General features: G+C 49.9%; 8 protein-coding genes across 8 annotated transcripts; 4 read left to right on the top strand and 4 right to left on the bottom strand.

Annotated features, from left to right (window-relative positions):
- Positions 1-179: 179 nt before the first annotated feature.
- On the top strand, positions 180-1,295 carry BO94DRAFT_561943 (putative isopropanol dehydrogenase; the record flags this gene model as incomplete). The annotated part of the gene is made up of 1 exon (XM_025614255.1): positions 180-1,295. The coding sequence occupies one exon, from the start codon at positions 180-182 to the stop codon at positions 1,293-1,295; it is 1,116 nt and encodes a 371-aa protein (XP_025473255.1).
- A 59-nt stretch (positions 1,296-1,354) lies between these two features.
- On the bottom strand, positions 1,355-3,106 carry BO94DRAFT_13350 (uncharacterized protein). The gene is made up of 5 exons (XM_025605665.1): positions 2,938-3,106; positions 2,246-2,857; positions 1,854-2,198; positions 1,503-1,804; positions 1,355-1,454 (listed from the first exon to the last, which is right to left on the bottom strand). The coding sequence occupies exons 1-5, from the start codon at positions 3,039-3,041 to the stop codon at positions 1,414-1,416; spliced, it is 1,404 nt and encodes a 467-aa protein (XP_025473254.1). The 5' UTR covers positions 3,042-3,106; the 3' UTR covers positions 1,355-1,413.
- A 486-nt stretch (positions 3,107-3,592) lies between these two features.
- On the top strand, positions 3,593-4,894 carry BO94DRAFT_561942 (NAD(P)-binding protein; the record flags this gene model as incomplete). Its single annotated transcript, XM_025614254.1, has 7 exons — positions 3,593-3,725; positions 3,811-3,997; positions 4,060-4,099; positions 4,165-4,218; positions 4,267-4,270; positions 4,341-4,572; positions 4,630-4,894. Exons 1-7 carry the CDS (start codon positions 3,665-3,667, stop codon positions 4,892-4,894), a joined length of 843 nt encoding a protein of 280 aa, XP_025473253.1. The 5' UTR covers positions 3,593-3,664.
- Positions 4,806-6,544, bottom strand: BO94DRAFT_13320 (uncharacterized protein). Its single transcript, XM_025605663.1, has 5 exons — positions 6,523-6,544; positions 6,277-6,469; positions 5,861-6,148; positions 5,677-5,795; positions 4,806-5,625 (listed from the first exon to the last, which is right to left on the bottom strand). The coding sequence occupies exons 2-5, from the start codon at positions 6,397-6,399 to the stop codon at positions 4,959-4,961; spliced, it is 1,197 nt and encodes a 398-aa protein (XP_025473252.1). The 5' UTR covers positions 6,400-6,469; positions 6,523-6,544; the 3' UTR covers positions 4,806-4,958.
- A 612-nt stretch (positions 6,545-7,156) lies between these two features.
- On the top strand, positions 7,157-9,069 carry BO94DRAFT_505793 (Zn(II)2Cys6 transcription factor). Its single transcript, XM_025609553.1, has 5 exons — positions 7,157-7,268; positions 7,339-7,359; positions 7,441-7,542; positions 7,591-7,827; positions 7,877-9,069. The coding sequence occupies exons 1-5, from the start codon at positions 7,229-7,231 to the stop codon at positions 9,034-9,036; spliced, it is 1,560 nt and encodes a 519-aa protein (XP_025473251.1). The 5' UTR covers positions 7,157-7,228; the 3' UTR covers positions 9,037-9,069.
- A 65-nt stretch (positions 9,070-9,134) lies between these two features.
- On the bottom strand, positions 9,135-10,537 carry BO94DRAFT_481352 (NAD(P)/FAD-dependent oxidoreductase; the record flags this gene model as incomplete). Its single annotated transcript, XM_025608854.1, has 2 exons — positions 10,291-10,537; positions 9,135-10,229 (listed from the first exon to the last, which is right to left on the bottom strand). Exons 1-2 carry the CDS (start codon positions 10,501-10,503, stop codon positions 9,135-9,137), a joined length of 1,308 nt encoding a protein of 435 aa, XP_025473250.1. The 5' UTR covers positions 10,504-10,537.
- Positions 10,538-11,367: 830 nt separating this feature from the next.
- Positions 11,368-13,473, bottom strand: BO94DRAFT_481348 (L-glutamate gamma-semialdehyde dehydrogenase). The gene is made up of 4 exons (XM_025608853.1): positions 13,189-13,473; positions 12,664-13,136; positions 11,664-12,610; positions 11,368-11,611 (listed from the first exon to the last, which is right to left on the bottom strand). Exons 1-4 carry the CDS (start codon positions 13,327-13,329, stop codon positions 11,439-11,441), a joined length of 1,734 nt encoding a protein of 577 aa, XP_025473249.1. The 5' UTR covers positions 13,330-13,473; the 3' UTR covers positions 11,368-11,438.
- Positions 13,474-13,601: 128 nt separating this feature from the next.
- BO94DRAFT_561937 (uncharacterized protein) lies at positions 13,602-14,953 on the top strand. Its single transcript, XM_025614253.1, has 2 exons — positions 13,602-14,069; positions 14,124-14,953. Exons 1-2 carry the CDS (start codon positions 13,930-13,932, stop codon positions 14,833-14,835), a joined length of 852 nt encoding a protein of 283 aa, XP_025473248.1. The 5' UTR covers positions 13,602-13,929; the 3' UTR covers positions 14,836-14,953.
- Positions 14,954-15,231: the final 278 nt, after the last annotated feature.

Genomic DNA, 15,231 nt, shown 5'->3' with positions numbered 1-15,231 from the left:
ATCGTATTGCGAATGAAAATCCAGTCAGATGACTGAACGTTTGAATGATGACCATATATAACGTCATGCTCACGGGGATAACGGCTTTAGTTTATCGTTACCTCGGAGCTAAGCGTGTATATAAGATAGGTTGTAGTCGTCATACAACCATATTCATAAACATACAAGTCACAATCACCATGGCGACTCACAAAGCTCTCGTTCTCCATTCCCATGACAAGCCCCTCGTTCTTGAAACCAGATCTCGTCCAGTCGCTGGCACAGGTGAGGCCGTGGTGCGTATCCTGGCAGCGGATATTGTGCCCTACATGGCTGAGGTGTTGAACGGCTCGCGCCCATATCCCCTTTCCTTTCCGATGACACCAGGCAATACAGCAATCGGAAGAGTCCTTGAAGTAGGCCCGGATGCCGTCGAGCTGACTCCGGGTCAGCTAGTCCTCTGCGACATCACCATTCGTGCCCGAGACAATCCCTCCGTTTCTATTCTGTTCGGAGTACACGGTGGTGGTTATCCAGCTGCACAAAAGCTTATGGATGGACCATGGCGCAATGCGACCTACGCCGAGCTCACGCGTTTCCCCTTGGAAAACCTATTCTCGCTCAACGAGGACTTACTATTCCGGAGAATGGGATACACACTGTCTGATCTTTGCTTTATGCCCGTCTGCCTTGTTCCGTTCGGTGGGTTGTCAGAGGTCAATGTGAAGCCGGGCGAGGTGGTCATTATTGCTCCCGCAACGGGTCGATATGGAGGTGCTGCAGTGGCAGTATCTCTCGCCCTTGGGGCTACAGTGGTTGCAGCAGGTCGGAATGAGAGCAATTTGAATAGCATGGCAGACCTATACTCTTCAACCGGAAGACTGAGAACGGTTGTCCTCAAAGAGGACGTCTCACAAAACACCGAAGCTTTCAAAGCAGCCGCAGGCAATCCACATGGGGCTGATGTGTTCATTGACTTTTCACCACCGGTAGCCGAGGGCAGCACCTTATTGACCTCCGCTATCGAAGCCTTGCGTCCTTTTGGACGCTGTGTCATCATGGGTGGCAGGCCTGGCAACATCATGGTGCCCTACTTAGCTGTCATGGCTAAGAGTATTCGGATACAGGGTCGCTTCATGTATGAGAGATCACAGATATTGGAACTGATACGAATGGTGGAATCCGGTGTACTTAGGTTGGGAGAGGCTATTGGAGTCAAGCAGGCTGAGGAGTTCGGGCTGGAATCTATTGATGAAGCACTTGAAGCCGCGGGAAGATTGAGAGGTTGGGGCAGCCATGTTGTGTTGAAACCATGAATATCTGTCGTGATGAGGTCATGTGTGATCAATAATGATAATTGTGGCTTCATGGCATTCTTTTGGGATCATGACGGGCTGTGCAAACGAGTATCATCATTACTGTTCATGGTCGGTGTCAAGGAGATAGAAATTTGCTGAGATCTTCAAGATGGCTTGCTGCAAAAGGTTTAGTTACCGATATTTTTCAGGGATTCATATCTTTACCTGCGACACCCCATCTACGTGACTGTAGCCTTAACATTTCCTTCAACGATATTAAGTTAGCCCTGCTCCTTGGAGACTCTTGTTTTGAAAGCAACTCCAATGCGGCCAGGTAGACTGATTGCGTCCCCTGCGGGTGGTGTGACTTAGGCCAACCGGCATAAATTCGGGGGAGAAAGTCATGTACGGTATCCACCATTATAGTGGTCATGGACTCTATGACCATCTGGGACTGATTCGTTGTTTCAAAGGACGGGGATATCCGGGAGCTTTCACGGTGCCATTGATGCAATATCACTAGAGAGCTAAGAAAAGGTAAGATAATAGTCATGGCCTCTGACTTGGGATGCGGACCTTCGATTCATGGCAAGTGCCTCGATGACTGAGTTCAAGCGGCTGGTCTCGGCTCCTAGGTTGATTTCAATGGCTCTCCGTAGCTGAAGATCCAGCACCCTGACCGGGGAATGAATTTCCTCCGGAGCCTGTGGTGGATCATTAATCAATTCTAGTACATGCCGTATCAAAATAGACGCTTGAAATTGGCGATAAAAGTTTGCTTGAGGGGGTGTTTCTTTGATTGTCGCATCCTGTTCACCAGAATCTCCTTCACACAAGTTCAAGTCGGACAAATAAGTTGACTCATTTGGTACTCTGGTAATTGGCATACGACCTGATGTCGGGGACGACAGACAGAATATCCTGGCTTGTCAATCAACTTAAACGGTTGCCCACATTGATCTGCATACCTCTCACTAATCACGACAGCCCACCAGGTACGAAGACCCTCTGTCTGTTGCCTCCAAGCAGGGTCCATCTCTATATCCCGTGGAGGTTCTTGACGGTGTAACCCCAATGTAATACTAGTGGAGACACAAGAGTAGATGGTATTATAAGCAGCGTTGATCATCCCATGACCATACTCGTATGTCGCTAGCAATATTCCGGCCTGGATCAGTCTTATTGACGGGGTATTGACATTGTCCGCGATTTCATGACAGAAGTAATGCTTTACAGCATGATATTGATCGTTAAACATACTTCCTTCCGGAGACTGTTTATCAGGACGCTGAACAATGAGACACATGCTCATTAACAAGAGAAAGTCAGGTGTAAACGGCCGCTCCCGAAACCCTTCCATAAAAGCCTCCTTGTGCAAAATTGGCAGCCATCGGTCAACCGTATCGAAGTAAGTCTCCACGTGTTCCAGATAAGGCGAAGGGTCATTATGAAACGAAGCGTAAGCATTGCCGAGCCACGAGGTCCAGGCTTTGGGATGGACAATTGCTGGCAGGGGTGGTGGGGATGGGTTGGAGGGTAAGTTGTCCGCTAAGACCTCGTAATTGCATTTAACCTCAAGTCTATGGGACTTTTAGCCGAATCTCGAATGCAGCCAGCTTCCAGGCTCCAGATACACTTGAGAAGAGTGGTCGTCTCGTACCTTGCACACCGAGCACATGTGGGTAAGGCCTTGTCACATTTCCTCTTCCCTGCCCTACAGGTTAGGCAGACACGAGAGGAGTATCCTGGAGGGGTCATCATCATAGTGCCGACTTTTATCGGATGCGTTCTATTCCAAGACTCCACCGTCCAGCAGGAATGTGTTGGTGGGAAGGATGGAGCCATGCTTCCGGGATGTGCGGTGGCCCGCCTTTGCGTCCACCACACCGCCTTTCGCCATTACCGTATTGTAGAATAACTCATCTCAAAGGATTGATTCAGTAAACCATCTTAGGTGACGATAACTTGTCACTTGGTCCTTACGTCATCTGATTTGTACTAATATTAGTTTCATTGGAAACACGTTGAGTCGGATGTCGCATAGTTCTGTCTTCCAGGCCCACAGTCCGCACCCGCACCCGCACCCGCACCCGCATCCGCAGCCTGTCAGGCGGCCAGCAACAGCATCGCTTTATATAGCTAAAACTATTAAGTTATGATTGGGTGATTGCAGAAAGTCCGGTATAGTGTGCGGATAATCCGCTCCGCAAATGCATCCGCAGGATTGAACAGAAGGTAGGCAGCAGAGTCAACCAAAATATAAATAGTACTAGACCACGCTTCCAAAATCCAAGAGTAAAACGAAGGCCTCACCCCATCATCTTGAAGTCGCAATACATTCATATCGAGAAATACCAGAATTCAATAACCGAGAATATAGAATTTGAATGGCCATCACCGCGGAATCTTTCATGCCTGATCTGTCTGGCCAAGTAGCCTTAGTCACAGGTGGATGGATATTCAGGGTTGTAGGTCTCCCTTTCATCGAATCTCTAGAATATCCAGAACTATGGACTGACCCTTGAATGCAGAGGCTTCGGTACCAGCATCGAGCTGGCAAGAAAAGGCGCTCGTGTTTATATTGCAGGCCGATCCGAGTCAAAGTACCAAGACACGGTCCAGACTATTATCGCTGAATATCCTGCCGCTGATGTTAGATTTCTTCCTGTGGACCTGATGGATCTCGGTAGTGTCTCGAGAGCAGCGGAGATTGTCATGCAGTAGGTTGTTTCAGCCTATCACAATGCTGAGAGACACATGTTGACGCGTGCCTTGATTGTAGACAGGAAAGCAGATTACACCTTCTTGTCAATAATGCCGGAGTATGATGTTCCTTTTTTTTAACCCTTGAGTCTGTGTCGCCGAGAGGACCTAACATGATCACCAGGTGATGTGCACTCCCTATGAAGAAACAAAAGATGGGTTTGAGATGCATATTGCGGTAAGAGACCCCGGAGCTCACGATCTACTCTGAGTGAGATATTAAGAGTTTGGTACAACAGGTCAATTATATCAGCCATTTCCTACTGACCAAACTCCTGTTACCCTGTCTGCTTTAAGCAGCGGATGATTCTGTAGCTGGAACTGTCCGAATTGTCAATGTATCAAGCGACGGGCATGAAAAGCTTGCGCCGAAACGGGGAATCATCTTTGAAGATGCCAATTTGAAAGGTGACTACTCGGTCTGGACTCGATACGGCCACTCAAAACTAGCCAATGTTCTTTACACAAAGGAGCTGGCCAAAAGATACCCAAACATCTTATCTTTTTCCGTACATCCCGGGACAGTCAAAACGTAAGTTCATGGATCAAAGGACTGAAGACAAGATACTGATTTTTGGAACGTTGGAAGAAATCTTTCACAAGGTCCCCTAGCTTCAATCCCTCTGTATCATTTTGTGAAGCCGTTGGTGGAGCTTGGGGCACCAGGCCCTCGGAAGGGGGCAGCAAATATCCTGTATGCTGCTGTCTCAGGATCCCTAAGTTCCTCAGATAACGGAAGCTATTTTCTTCCTGTTGGAAAAATGATAAATGCAAGTAGGAGCGGAGAGGATTTACAGATGGCACATAAACTCTGGGGATGGACTGAGGAAGAAATGAGAAGTAGGGGTTATTGAAGGCCGTGAATGAGAATAGAGTATCCATGAAGCCACGGTGGGTCCCTGATACATGCTACAGGTTTCAGCATGCAGCATTAGCCCCTGATATCTTTCTCAGGAGCGTGAAATACTTCCATCCCTGTCGCATAAGAGGCAGTTTGTCTGAATTAACTGCCATAAGTGCAAATGCCCTCTGAAGGATAAATAATCCCCGCTCGTTAGCGTCGTTGCATGCAGCCGCACCGGTGAAAACAATCCAGGTCAGCAACTCGGGATGATTGTGAATAAGGAACAATTCATCAATCTTCCCCAAGTATTGTTTAAGCAGATATAACCCCCACCTCGAGGACGCACATTTTCTGGGCGATAAAAATGGCCGGTCCATCAGCAAATGCCGGAATATTGAGGCCGATAGATTGCAGCATGCTCTCAATCTGCTTGGGTTATCGAACGCATCCGAGGGTGCATTAATGGACGTATTTTGGAGCCCTTGGTCGGAGGACACAAAGTGTTCAATATCGCTAGTGATTGTCTCAACATCAGCTTCAAAAAGATGATCCAGTTGCGAAAAAATTTCATAGATGTCTAAAATGGCGGACATCTCAACTTCAGTCAATAATGCCTCCCCTTTCTTGCATGTCGCGCTAGTTATTATGGCTCGGAGGATCGACTTGGGGCGGACGGTTGATGGATACAAACATGACCAAACCGGAATAGTGTCAAAAACACACGAAAAGAAGAGCATAGTCCTGTTGCATGATCAGTAAAGATGCGCTCGACTCGTAGGTTGTTGATCCTACAGTTTTATGACCCCTAATAACGGTCCAAGTTCGGATCTAGCAGCCGGGGTAGCTGACAGGAGCATCCTTATTATGCCCATCTGATGTGAAATAGCTGATTGTTTGTCAAATGTAGCCATCTGCAAGTTTGACCAAGTGTTAGAGATATTAGACATCTCAATAATAGGGTAGGGTTCAGTCGTACACTGTAAAATAACAAAGGAACCACGGTTCCTACAGTAGAGTAGCTTAGGTCAGGAGCCTCTCTGGTTAACCTTTCGTTAAGCAATTGAATCGTACGGGTTTGATGATGCAATGTGATCGTGCTGCTCTTGGTACCAGTCAACATGTCAATCGATGCCGAGGCGCTGAATAATGTAGCATGAAACAGGCAAGGGTCTTTCATGGCCTTAGCCATCCATTCAGTCCCGAGGTGTTGTGCTAGGCTTTGAGGTGCTATACTATTCGACAGGCTTAGCAACCGATGTGCAGACTAACTCTCCACGGAGATTAGTGATCAGCACTTTATAAGTAAAACCAGAATCAGGCGTAATGGTGCGTTAGGCCTCATCACACCCGAGTAGCGGAGTGATTGCAATCGACATTTGAGGGATAGCTCACAGAACTGAAGCAGCTTAGACATATACGGCTGGAACTGGATCGGATAGTCCGCTGAGTTGCCAAGGCTTTGCAAGTACTCCACCTGGCTATCGTAATGTACTGCATGGCTTCTGCCCTCTCCATGGCTTTGATCGGATTTCAACGATGGCTCTCTGCTTACGAGCATGTCATGCGAAGTCTACGTCAGGGTCAGCTGTAAATGAGATCAGCCCTACTCCCGCCACTCAGGAAAAAGTTATGCCTTACCTTGAGCAGCGGGAACAGACGGGAATAACCCTGTCACATTTCCTTTTTTGGGTTTGGCATCACCTGCAAGAGTGTGCATGATGTATGACGTTGTTGGGTTGTGCAGAAGAGGAGATCACCGCCGTACTTGGATGTGGGGACTCATACAAGCAATCTCGATCAGTCCTAAACAATTGTTAGAAGCACTGATCGAGCCCCAAGCGATATATTCGATGATATCGATAGCAGACGAAACCCATACTTACTTCTGACATCGAGTACATATCGGAAGAAGCTTGTCACACCGACGTTTACCTGCTCTACAGGGCAGACAAACAAACGACGCCCATTCAGCCATTTAATCAACCCTGGTAGCGGCTGTGTGGTCAGTATATTAGAGTAGCACTCATACTCCCGACGCGTGAAGAGGGAAAAGCAGTAGGTAGTTGAGGATGTCGAGGATTGGATCGGTCCGTGCTACCGATCAGCAGCGGCGCCATTCCGGATTGGGACGGGACCCATGTCCCTTATCAGGCATTGCCGGGAGGGGCTCCCGGGGGACTTTGTAGGCAGGCACTAACCCCCGCATTTTACCCTGGTCAGTGATAAGGTCTCATCCTTCGATTGCTTTCTCCCTCGCATCCGCCATTCACACCACCATCTTCCACCACCCAATTGACCTACTAGCCACGCATTGGCTTTGACTAGCACACAACCAGTAACCAAAATGAACGTCCGGAGTCGCACTGGTTGTTTAGCCTGCAAAAGTAAGTCCTTCGACTTGATTGACGGCCGCCATGGCCCTCTCCATCTGCGCCTGCTGATAAGACAACTCAGAGCGCAAGCGTCGCTGCGGAGGTAAGATCTACAATCTACTGCACTTGTCCTCTTCGTCTCTTAGCGCGGCAAAGCTTCCGATCTGACCAAATATCTTTTCAGAGGAGAAACCAGCTTGCAGGAATTGTGTTGTGCGCGGGTTCGAATGCCCTTATCTGTCAGAAAACTCTCAATCGATCACCGTTCGGTTCAAGATATCGCTTTGTATGGAGTCTCTTTTCGTCGTTTTGACCAGCATACTAATCAGCTTAGCAAATGGTGCTCGGTTACCCGTTGAGAAGCAAAGTCGGAGGCACTTTCTGACCATTTCCTCCGGAGATGTCTCCCTACTATCATCTGAGCATAATCAAGAAGATACACCCGCGAAGATTGACGATACTCGCACTAAAGCTATCCCCGACTGCTTCAACCCGGTCAGACTGGAAGCATCAATCTTCGCCACCCCTCTAGTTGATTGCACGGGGCTCGAGGAACAACTCTTCCAATACTGTGAGTGGATCGGAGATCAATGAGGTATTCAGCTAACCTAGCTTCCCAGATCTGCAGGTCATATGCCGAGTAAGAGTATTCCGCGATGACCCAAGAAACAAATTCCGATCTCTTGTCGTCCCCTTCTGTCGCGGACGAAGACCATTATTATACGCGGTCCTATCCGTGAGCGCCAACGACCGTCGCACAGAGACCGTAGCGACACACATAAACTACGAACAGCTCGCACTATCGTACAAATACCTCGCACTGAAATCACTCCGGAAATCACTATCCGACGTCAGCAACGCCAGCGAGGCACTCATGACCTGTCTCATCTTATGCACCCTGGAAATAGCTTCAGGCTGTCAGCCAGATTGGGTGCGTCACGTTCAAGGCGCCTTCGCCATTATCAACAGCTGCTCTAGCATGATCGACCCCGAAATCTTATTCTTCGCACGAAGCTACTTCCAATCCCGAGCGATCTTTTTCCGCACAACAGGCTCTCACAACACCTCCGACAAGGATCCCGACCCCCTCGCCAACCTCCAACCAAATATAAACCACTGCATGGACCTCTTCTCGCAAACCCCCTGCCTCAACACCAAGTACACCGACGAGCAAACCAAAATCCAACCCCACATCGGCTGCTCCCTCAGCCTCCTGGACATCATCGCCCGCGCAACAGACCTAGTCAGTCAAAAACAACAACTCCGTCAAACTGGCACCAGCTCCTTCTTCTCCGAAGGTGAAATGCTCCAACGAGTAATTTCACTACGCAGTGAACTCGACTCTCTCCCCAAAGAATACTCCCCTGACAGCGAATACCTCACAACATGCGGACAATGTTTCCGCTTAGCCGCAGACCTATACCTACAACTAGCATGCGACATCCCTTTATCCCAACCAACCCTCCAAACCATGCTAGGAAAGCTCCTCGACTATATCGGTCAGGTCATCCGAGAGGATCAGGAAAGACAGTTATTCCCAATGTGGCCGCTGTTTCTGGCTGGTTGTCTATCCACGTCGGATTATGATCGAGTGCGCGTTTTGAATTATTTCACTTATCTTTCTTATTCGTGGCCCGTTAGCAATGTGGCGATTGTACGAGAGGCAACGGAGACGGTATGGAAGTTTCGGGATTTGAATCCTCATGATTGTGGGAGTGGATGTGGGTTCGATTGGCAGATGATTATCAATCGGATGAATTGGAAGTTGGCGTTGTCGTAGCTGATTCCCAGCTGCAGAAATTATCATTATACGGAATAGAAAACATTGAGTTCATTCGCTATCATCCCGTAGAATACTCCCACTTCAAAGTGTATATCCTACAACTTCGGTCCCGGAATAAGTCTAACCTCCTCAAACTCCCTCGTCTCACCCAACCGCCAACTCACATCCCCATCCCACTTGCCCTTCTTCTGCGCACTCCCCTTCCACCTCCACCGATCAACTCCCTGCTTCCTCTCCCTAAGCAACGTATACACCCAATCACCCACAATAGGAAGCATCTTGAACAAATGTCCCGAATCGCCCGACAAAAGAACCACCGACCCGTCCGTCTCCGGCACAAAATCCACAATAAAGTCCGAATCACTCGTGTCGGCAAACCAGCACAGCTTCTTCTCAACAAAGGGTCTATCAGCTAGCTGTGGTAGCGTCTCACGAAGTAACCGTCTCATGCGCTTCTCATCCTCAGCCGGGAGAACATTCTCGCTTTCCTGCAGCGTGGCAGGCGGGTAAGACACCCCCGACGCGGGATCCGTGTTGATATACCCGCCTCCCATGGGGCAGATCTTCAACAGGTTAGTCTTCGGATCGGGCTCGAAGAAGAATCCCAGATCACGCGCATAAGTCACGGGAATACCGCGGAGCATGGAGGTCTCATCGTCAGTGAGTTTCACATGACCCAGGGACCAGGACTTGGCGACGACTTGGCTCCCAACCTCTGGGATAAGAGTTGCTGCGGCAGCGCCGATGGCCACGACGGCCAGACGGCAGGAGTGGATTTGACCATTACCTGTGCGGACTCCCGTGACTTGCTTCTTGTTTGTGTTGTCGTAGATGAGCTCGGTTACTTTGCCGATTTGGTCACCCAGGAAGAATTTTACGCCCCTTGCTGCGCAGGCTTCGTAGACTGCTCGGAGAGCGTTGGCGGAGTGGGCGTACCCGGCTAGTTGGTTGAAGTAGCCGTTCCAGCCGGGGAGGGGGCCGGTGAGTTGCCAGGCTATGTTGCGGATGTCGGTTGGGGTGGTGATGGTGGAGAGCTTGCCCTTGTAGGTGGGGTGGGTGCGGATGGAAGACAGGAATCGGTTCATGGTTTGGGAGGCTTTCTCGGGGGCGGAGCCGGAGACGAGGTGGAGGAAGCCGGTTTGGTGGTAGTGGGGGGCGTAGAGGGGGGTTTTCCAGCCTTCGATGGCTTGCTTTATTGTGGTGAGGATATGTTAGTTGTGTGGATGGGGAGGAAGGGACCGGGGGACATACGAGGGCCAGCTCGGTGTACCATGGGTCTTCATATTCTGCGCGCACGATCTTGTTGATGTCGTGGCCAGCGGAATAACGGGCGGGGATTTGGGTGTCTTTTTCGAAGACGGAGATGTTGGTGAAGCCGTTGCTGGAGAGGTGGAGGGCCGTGGCGAGGCCGAAGACGCCTGCGCCGATGATGGCGATAGGATCGGATTTGGAGGTTGATACCATGATCGTGCTCAACGATAGATTTGGGTCAGTGATAATGATGGGCAATAGTTAGTAGAAGTATGGAGTTTTGGTCAATGCATTGGCTGTCGAGGTACTATATATAGTGGTTTGTTTGGAATTTGAATCATACCATGTACACTATGTTGTGATCCTGAGAAGGTCGTGTACCTCCATCTCGGCCCACCAAACTGCAGGCGCATATTTTGACCATGAATTCACAGATAGCCAGCTTATCGGTGTGGCTCGAGCTCGGTGCATCCAGGATTGCGGGTTAGTGCAGGCGATACATACCGGTTACACTATCTTACAGATCGACGATCGAGATATATTATGCGGGGCGGTGTTTTGGAGAAGTTGGGACGATCCGAGGCGCAGTGGGGGGCTTAGCGTGGATGAGGATCGCCGGTTAGTTTATGCGACGGCCCTTGTATGTATGTAACGTTTGCCTTATCTACCCCTCAGCGTATTGATGTTTTGGCTGGTCTTTCATGCGGAAAGATCGATAGGAGATGCGGGGTGTCAAGCCTGTATCTTATCAGCTGCACTGCTTTGGAACGTAATTGCTGTTGATAGATGAGCGGTTTTGTGTTGTCCATTATTGATGCGGACCAAGGCTATGGATTCTGTGTCAATACTTCCAAGCATCGTAGGCCGAATTAGAATGCTGCTGGCACAGCATTGTCTCCAAGACTTGATGTACGGATGATGATATTGTCTTGACCTAATATGTGATCCTGACGAGGGGGAGGGGACGTGTAAGGCATGCTATCATCACCTATCCAGGAATTTCACAGCGTAGACTAAGGTGAGTTACGGAGAAGATGCTGCAGGGAAGCCAACACAAAGAGAATCAATCAATTGACACTGCTAATTCTATATGTACACCAACACCAGTCTCCTTTTGAATCATGGCACGCCCATAACCATTACATCCATTACTCATTGCTTGGGTACCGGAAGCCATTCAAGGGGAAGAACTCCTCCTTGATAGTCCTGGGGCTGGTAAAGCGCAGAACAACATTGGCGCTGCCAGCCTTGTCGTTGGTCCCACTAGAGCGACCGCCGCCAAATGACTGTTGTCCGATCAAGGCCGCAGTGGTCTTGCAATCTGTGGCGTAATGGTCAGTAGGAGTAAAGGAAGAGTAGCATAGATCACTTACTAATATAGAAGTTTCCAGCCGAGTACCGCAAGGTATCTTCGGCTTCACGGATAGCACGTCGATCAGCTGCAAATACAGCTCCAGTCAAGGCAAACCCGCCGCCACTCTGGTCGACCTTCTTGAGAGTCGAGGACCACTCCGCATCAGGGTAGACGTAGACTGCCAGCACCGGTCCAAAGATTTCCTTGTCGAACAGATCATGGTTGATGTCCTTGGCTCGGTACACAGTAGGGTGGACGAAATAGCCGGTTGAGCCATCGTATGTACCACCAGCAATCAGCTCCAATGAGCGATCCTTATTGCTGGCGTCAATGATGGACTTGATCTTCTCAAAAGACGCTTTGTGAATGACCGGGCCCATGAAGGCTCCCATATCCTCGGGTGACCCGATTGTGATATCGTTGATCTCAGACTTCAATTTGGTCAGGAACTCTTGTGCCCGGGACTCCGGGAGATACAATCGAGACGTAGCTGAGCACTTCTGTCCTTGATACTCGAATGCACCTCGAAGAGTGTGGAAGACAGCACTATCAATATCGGCAGTGGGGTGGACCAAGTGGAAGTTCTTGCCACTAGTCTCACCAACCAGGCGAGGATAGTCCCGGTAGACCTTCTTGCCGATGTTCTCGCCGACTTGAGCATACAAAGAACGGAAGACATCCGAGGAACCTGTAAAGTTGAGACCCGCAAACTCCCTGTGTCCGAGTACTGTCTGCGTTATCTGCTCTGCGTCGCCAGTAACGAACTGGATTACATTGGGAGGTAAACCAGCTTCGAGGAGAATCTTGTAGACGAGCGAGCTTGCGTATACATTGGAAGGCGAAGGCTTCCAGATCACAACGTTGCCCATAAGGGCTGGACCACTGACCAGGTTTCCACCAATTGCAGTGAAGTTGAAAGGCGACACGGCATAGATGAATCCTTCCATGGGTCTATAATCGACACGCCTGATGGGTCGTCAGCATCTGAACGTAATGGGGCTTTCAACGGTTTGCCTTACGTCCACATCCCATCAGTGCCCCGATCAGGCTGCTTCCCCAGGATATCGGCCGCATAGTTGCAGTTCAGGCGAAAGAAATCGGCCAGTTCTGCAGCGGCGTCAATCTCACCCTGCCAGACATTCTTCCCTTGTCCCAACATTGTAGCAGCGATGAGCTCGTATCGGTATTTACCCGCGACAAGCTCCGCGGCTTTAAGAAAGATAGCGGCCCGATCAACAAAAGGAGTGTTCTGCCATGACTCCTTGGCCGCCAGTGCTGATTCAATTGCTTCGTTAATTTGCGCTGGGGTATTGAGAGGATAGTTGGTGAAGGTAGTGGAATGTTCTGCGGGCAGAGGTTGTTGCAACGAATTCGAGACCGATAGAGCTTTGCCACTGATGAAAGATTGGCTTTCAAGTGGAAGTTGTGACTTCATCTGCTTCAACGCCTTCTCGACCTGCGCTCTTTCGGGGGATCCCCTGGTGTAGTCCAACTAGAGGGAATGGTCAGTAGTTTCTCATGCCACGGGGCTATAACAGACTCACATTGGGCTCATTCCTGGCAGCTGGTAGACGAAAAGGTGAAGTTGCAACACCCCTGGATCTAATGACAGGAATTCTTCCGACACGGCGTCCTAAGGAGCGGACGCTCGGTGATGGTTGAGACATGGAGAGCTTAAAGGCCATATTGAGTATAGGGGGAGGTAATGCGAAAAGAGTGAGTTGGACGCAGATCTGAGGGATACGATCATGGTGAACATCATGCTTCTTATGCTTCAGGCTCGCTATTGTATCCGAACAGGCGACGGGTTTAGAGGCCGAATTTCGGCGCAGGCCAAGCTGGAAGTGAGGAGAGTGAGGAGAGTGAGGAGAAGGCGGGTAGACTAACCGCCCGCTGGAGATCTCCCTAATGCCCGCGGCTCCTCCTTCGGCTTCGCATCCCGACCATCCCGATAAGCCAGGGCGTTATCGCGTCATCACAACTCACCGATAAGCGTCTATCGCGGAGCTGAACGAGTTATCCCAGGCTCAAGGGACCCCAACTGACCCTCTTGGAATAAAACATGTGCAGCCAAAAACGCCGCCAGGCTCTGGAGCCTGTCATTGACCTTGAGCCACGCTTGTCTGGGGCATGTTCAACGGTGGATGGAATGAGAGGTCTTCCCCAAAGCCCATCAGAAGAACTCGGCAGGAGAAGATTATTTCTTGATTGACACGCCCAGAAAGCGCGCTGTATCTATATAAGCGGACGGGCGTCTGAAGCAACCCAGTGTCGCGAAGCCCAAAATGTCACCAGATCGTGTCAAAGCGCAGCCATTACACACCGGTACCTGGAATAATAACTACTCGAGACAGCTAGCTGGAGACTTTGTCGCAGGGTCGCTATCTGCGACTATCATTGCTCCTGTCATTACTGTCATTGATCGGTTAGCCTGTTGAGATGGAAATCACAAAGAGCCATGCGCTGATGATAGTACTAGGAGTGTTGTTGAAAGGCTTTCCTCGAATCAATCGCTTCTGAGTACACTCCGCACACACGCAATTTGTTCCATCCTCGAACCAAGAAAGTTTTATATTTCCAGGCCATTCTTCATTGCCTGGTCTCTTTACGCAGCAACTTATGTCACGGCGAATGCCACCGATACGAGCCTCAGCCATTTCCCCAAAATAGCAGAGAAGTCAACGATTGCCAACATTGCAGCAACATTCAGCTTCCTCCCAACCTACGCTGTTAATGTGTCCATGGGGATTCTGAAGGATATAAGGTTTTCCCAGATCTATGGCGATCCAAAAACCATCCACAAACGACCGCCTTCGATTCCTCGTGCAGCATATATGGCCTTTCTTCTCCGCGATAGCATCACAATCTCCAGCTCGTTTACCTTGGCCCCTCAGGTGGCCTCGTTCATACCAGATTGGATCACTACCGACCTCCATGCCAAGAGGACGATCACCCAGCTCGCATTGCCCGCTCTGGTGCAATATTTGAATACACCACTTCATATGATTGCGTTGGACTTGATCGCCCGTCCGCAAGTGGCCACCATGGCAGAGAGATCGGCTCTGATACGAAGCGGCTGGGTTCAATCATCGTCGGTGAGAGCAGCGAGAACTCTGCCGGCTTTCGGGGTTGGCTGTGTAGTGAATGCAGATCTGAGAGCCCTCTTTCATGAACAGTGGATGATTAGATAGAGAAAATACAAAAATATCATCTGCATCTGCGGGATAACAACAGACAAGGATGCTTCCTCCAGCGACGTATAGGGGCAGCGCCAGCAGAGGATCGTCATCAGCAGACCAACTCACTACCAGAGGCGGCTGCGCTAACCGCTGGTTTTTGATTGCAGTAGCGCAAGGGGTGGAACTGTACCGTAAGGTTTGGTATCTGGTATCGGAGGCGGTCTCCAACTTCGGTCTTGCCATTTCATGCAGCTTTATCTCCTGCGCATACACTAACCGTTTCTCTAAGGGTTTGCTAGACCTGATATGACTTGACTTTCCCCCGTCCAGTGCTCTTCAACTCCACTCTTTCATCACCCAGCGCTATCGGTGGAGCTGTCTGCCCCCTATAACCCGGCTCGTGATGAG

This window comes from Aspergillus sclerotioniger, assembly GCF_003184525.1.
Source record: "Aspergillus sclerotioniger CBS 115572 chromosome Unknown BO94scaffold_1, whole genome shotgun sequence".
NCBI classification, from domain to species: domain Eukaryota; kingdom Fungi; phylum Ascomycota; class Eurotiomycetes; order Eurotiales; family Aspergillaceae; genus Aspergillus; species Aspergillus sclerotioniger.
Note: the sequence above shows the minus strand (reverse complement) of the source record. Positions and strands in the feature narration are given on the sequence as shown.

Excerpts from the sequence above, each read along its gene's own strand:
- BO94DRAFT_505793 (XM_025609553.1), top strand. The coding sequence starts at position 7,229 with ATGAACGTCCGGAGTCGCACTGGTTGTTTAGCCTGCAAAA. Across the intron at positions 7,269-7,338 it reads TGGTTGTTTAGCCTGCAAAA|AGCGCAAGCGTCGCTGCGGA; the intron begins GTAAGTCCTTCG and ends AAGACAACTCAG. Across the intron at positions 7,828-7,876 it reads GGAACAACTCTTCCAATACT|ATCTGCAGGTCATATGCCGA; the intron begins GTGAGTGGATCG and ends CTAGCTTCCCAG.
- BO94DRAFT_481348 (XM_025608853.1), bottom strand. The coding sequence starts at position 13,329 with ATGGCCTTTAAGCTCTCCATGTCTCAACCATCACCGAGCGTCCGCTCC. Across the intron at positions 12,611-12,663 it reads GGCACTGATGGGATGTGGAC|GCGTGTCGATTATAGACCCA; the intron begins GTAAGGCAAACC and ends ACGACCCATCAG. Across the intron at positions 11,612-11,663 it reads GGCTGGAAACTTCTATATTA|ATTGCAAGACCACTGCGGCC; the intron begins GTAAGTGATCTA and ends ATTACGCCACAG.
- BO94DRAFT_561937 (XM_025614253.1), top strand. The coding sequence starts at position 13,930 with ATGTCACCAGATCGTGTCAAAGCGCAGCCATTACACACCGGTACCTGG. Across the intron at positions 14,070-14,123 it reads GTCATTACTGTCATTGATCG|GAGTGTTGTTGAAAGGCTTT; the intron begins GTTAGCCTGTTG and ends TGATAGTACTAG.
- BO94DRAFT_13350 (XM_025605665.1), bottom strand. The coding sequence starts at position 3,041 with ATGATGATGACCCCTCCAGGATACTCCTCTCGTGTCTGCCTAACCTGT. Across the intron at positions 2,858-2,937 it reads ACATGTGCTCGGTGTGCAAG|ACTTGAGGTTAAATGCAATT; the intron begins GTACGAGACGAC and ends AAAGTCCCATAG. Across the intron at positions 1,455-1,502 it reads ACGTAGATGGGGTGTCGCAG|CAAGCCATCTTGAAGATCTC; the intron begins GTAAAGATATGA and ends AACCTTTTGCAG.
- BO94DRAFT_13320 (XM_025605663.1), bottom strand. The coding sequence starts at position 6,399 with ATGGAGAGGGCAGAAGCCATGCAGTACATTACGATAGCCAGGTGGAGT. Across the intron at positions 5,796-5,860 it reads TTCCTTTGTTATTTTACAGT|ATGGCTACATTTGACAAACA; the intron begins GTACGACTGAAC and ends TCAAACTTGCAG. Across the intron at positions 5,626-5,676 it reads TTATTAGGGGTCATAAAACT|GACTATGCTCTTCTTTTCGT; the intron begins GTAGGATCAACA and ends ATCATGCAACAG.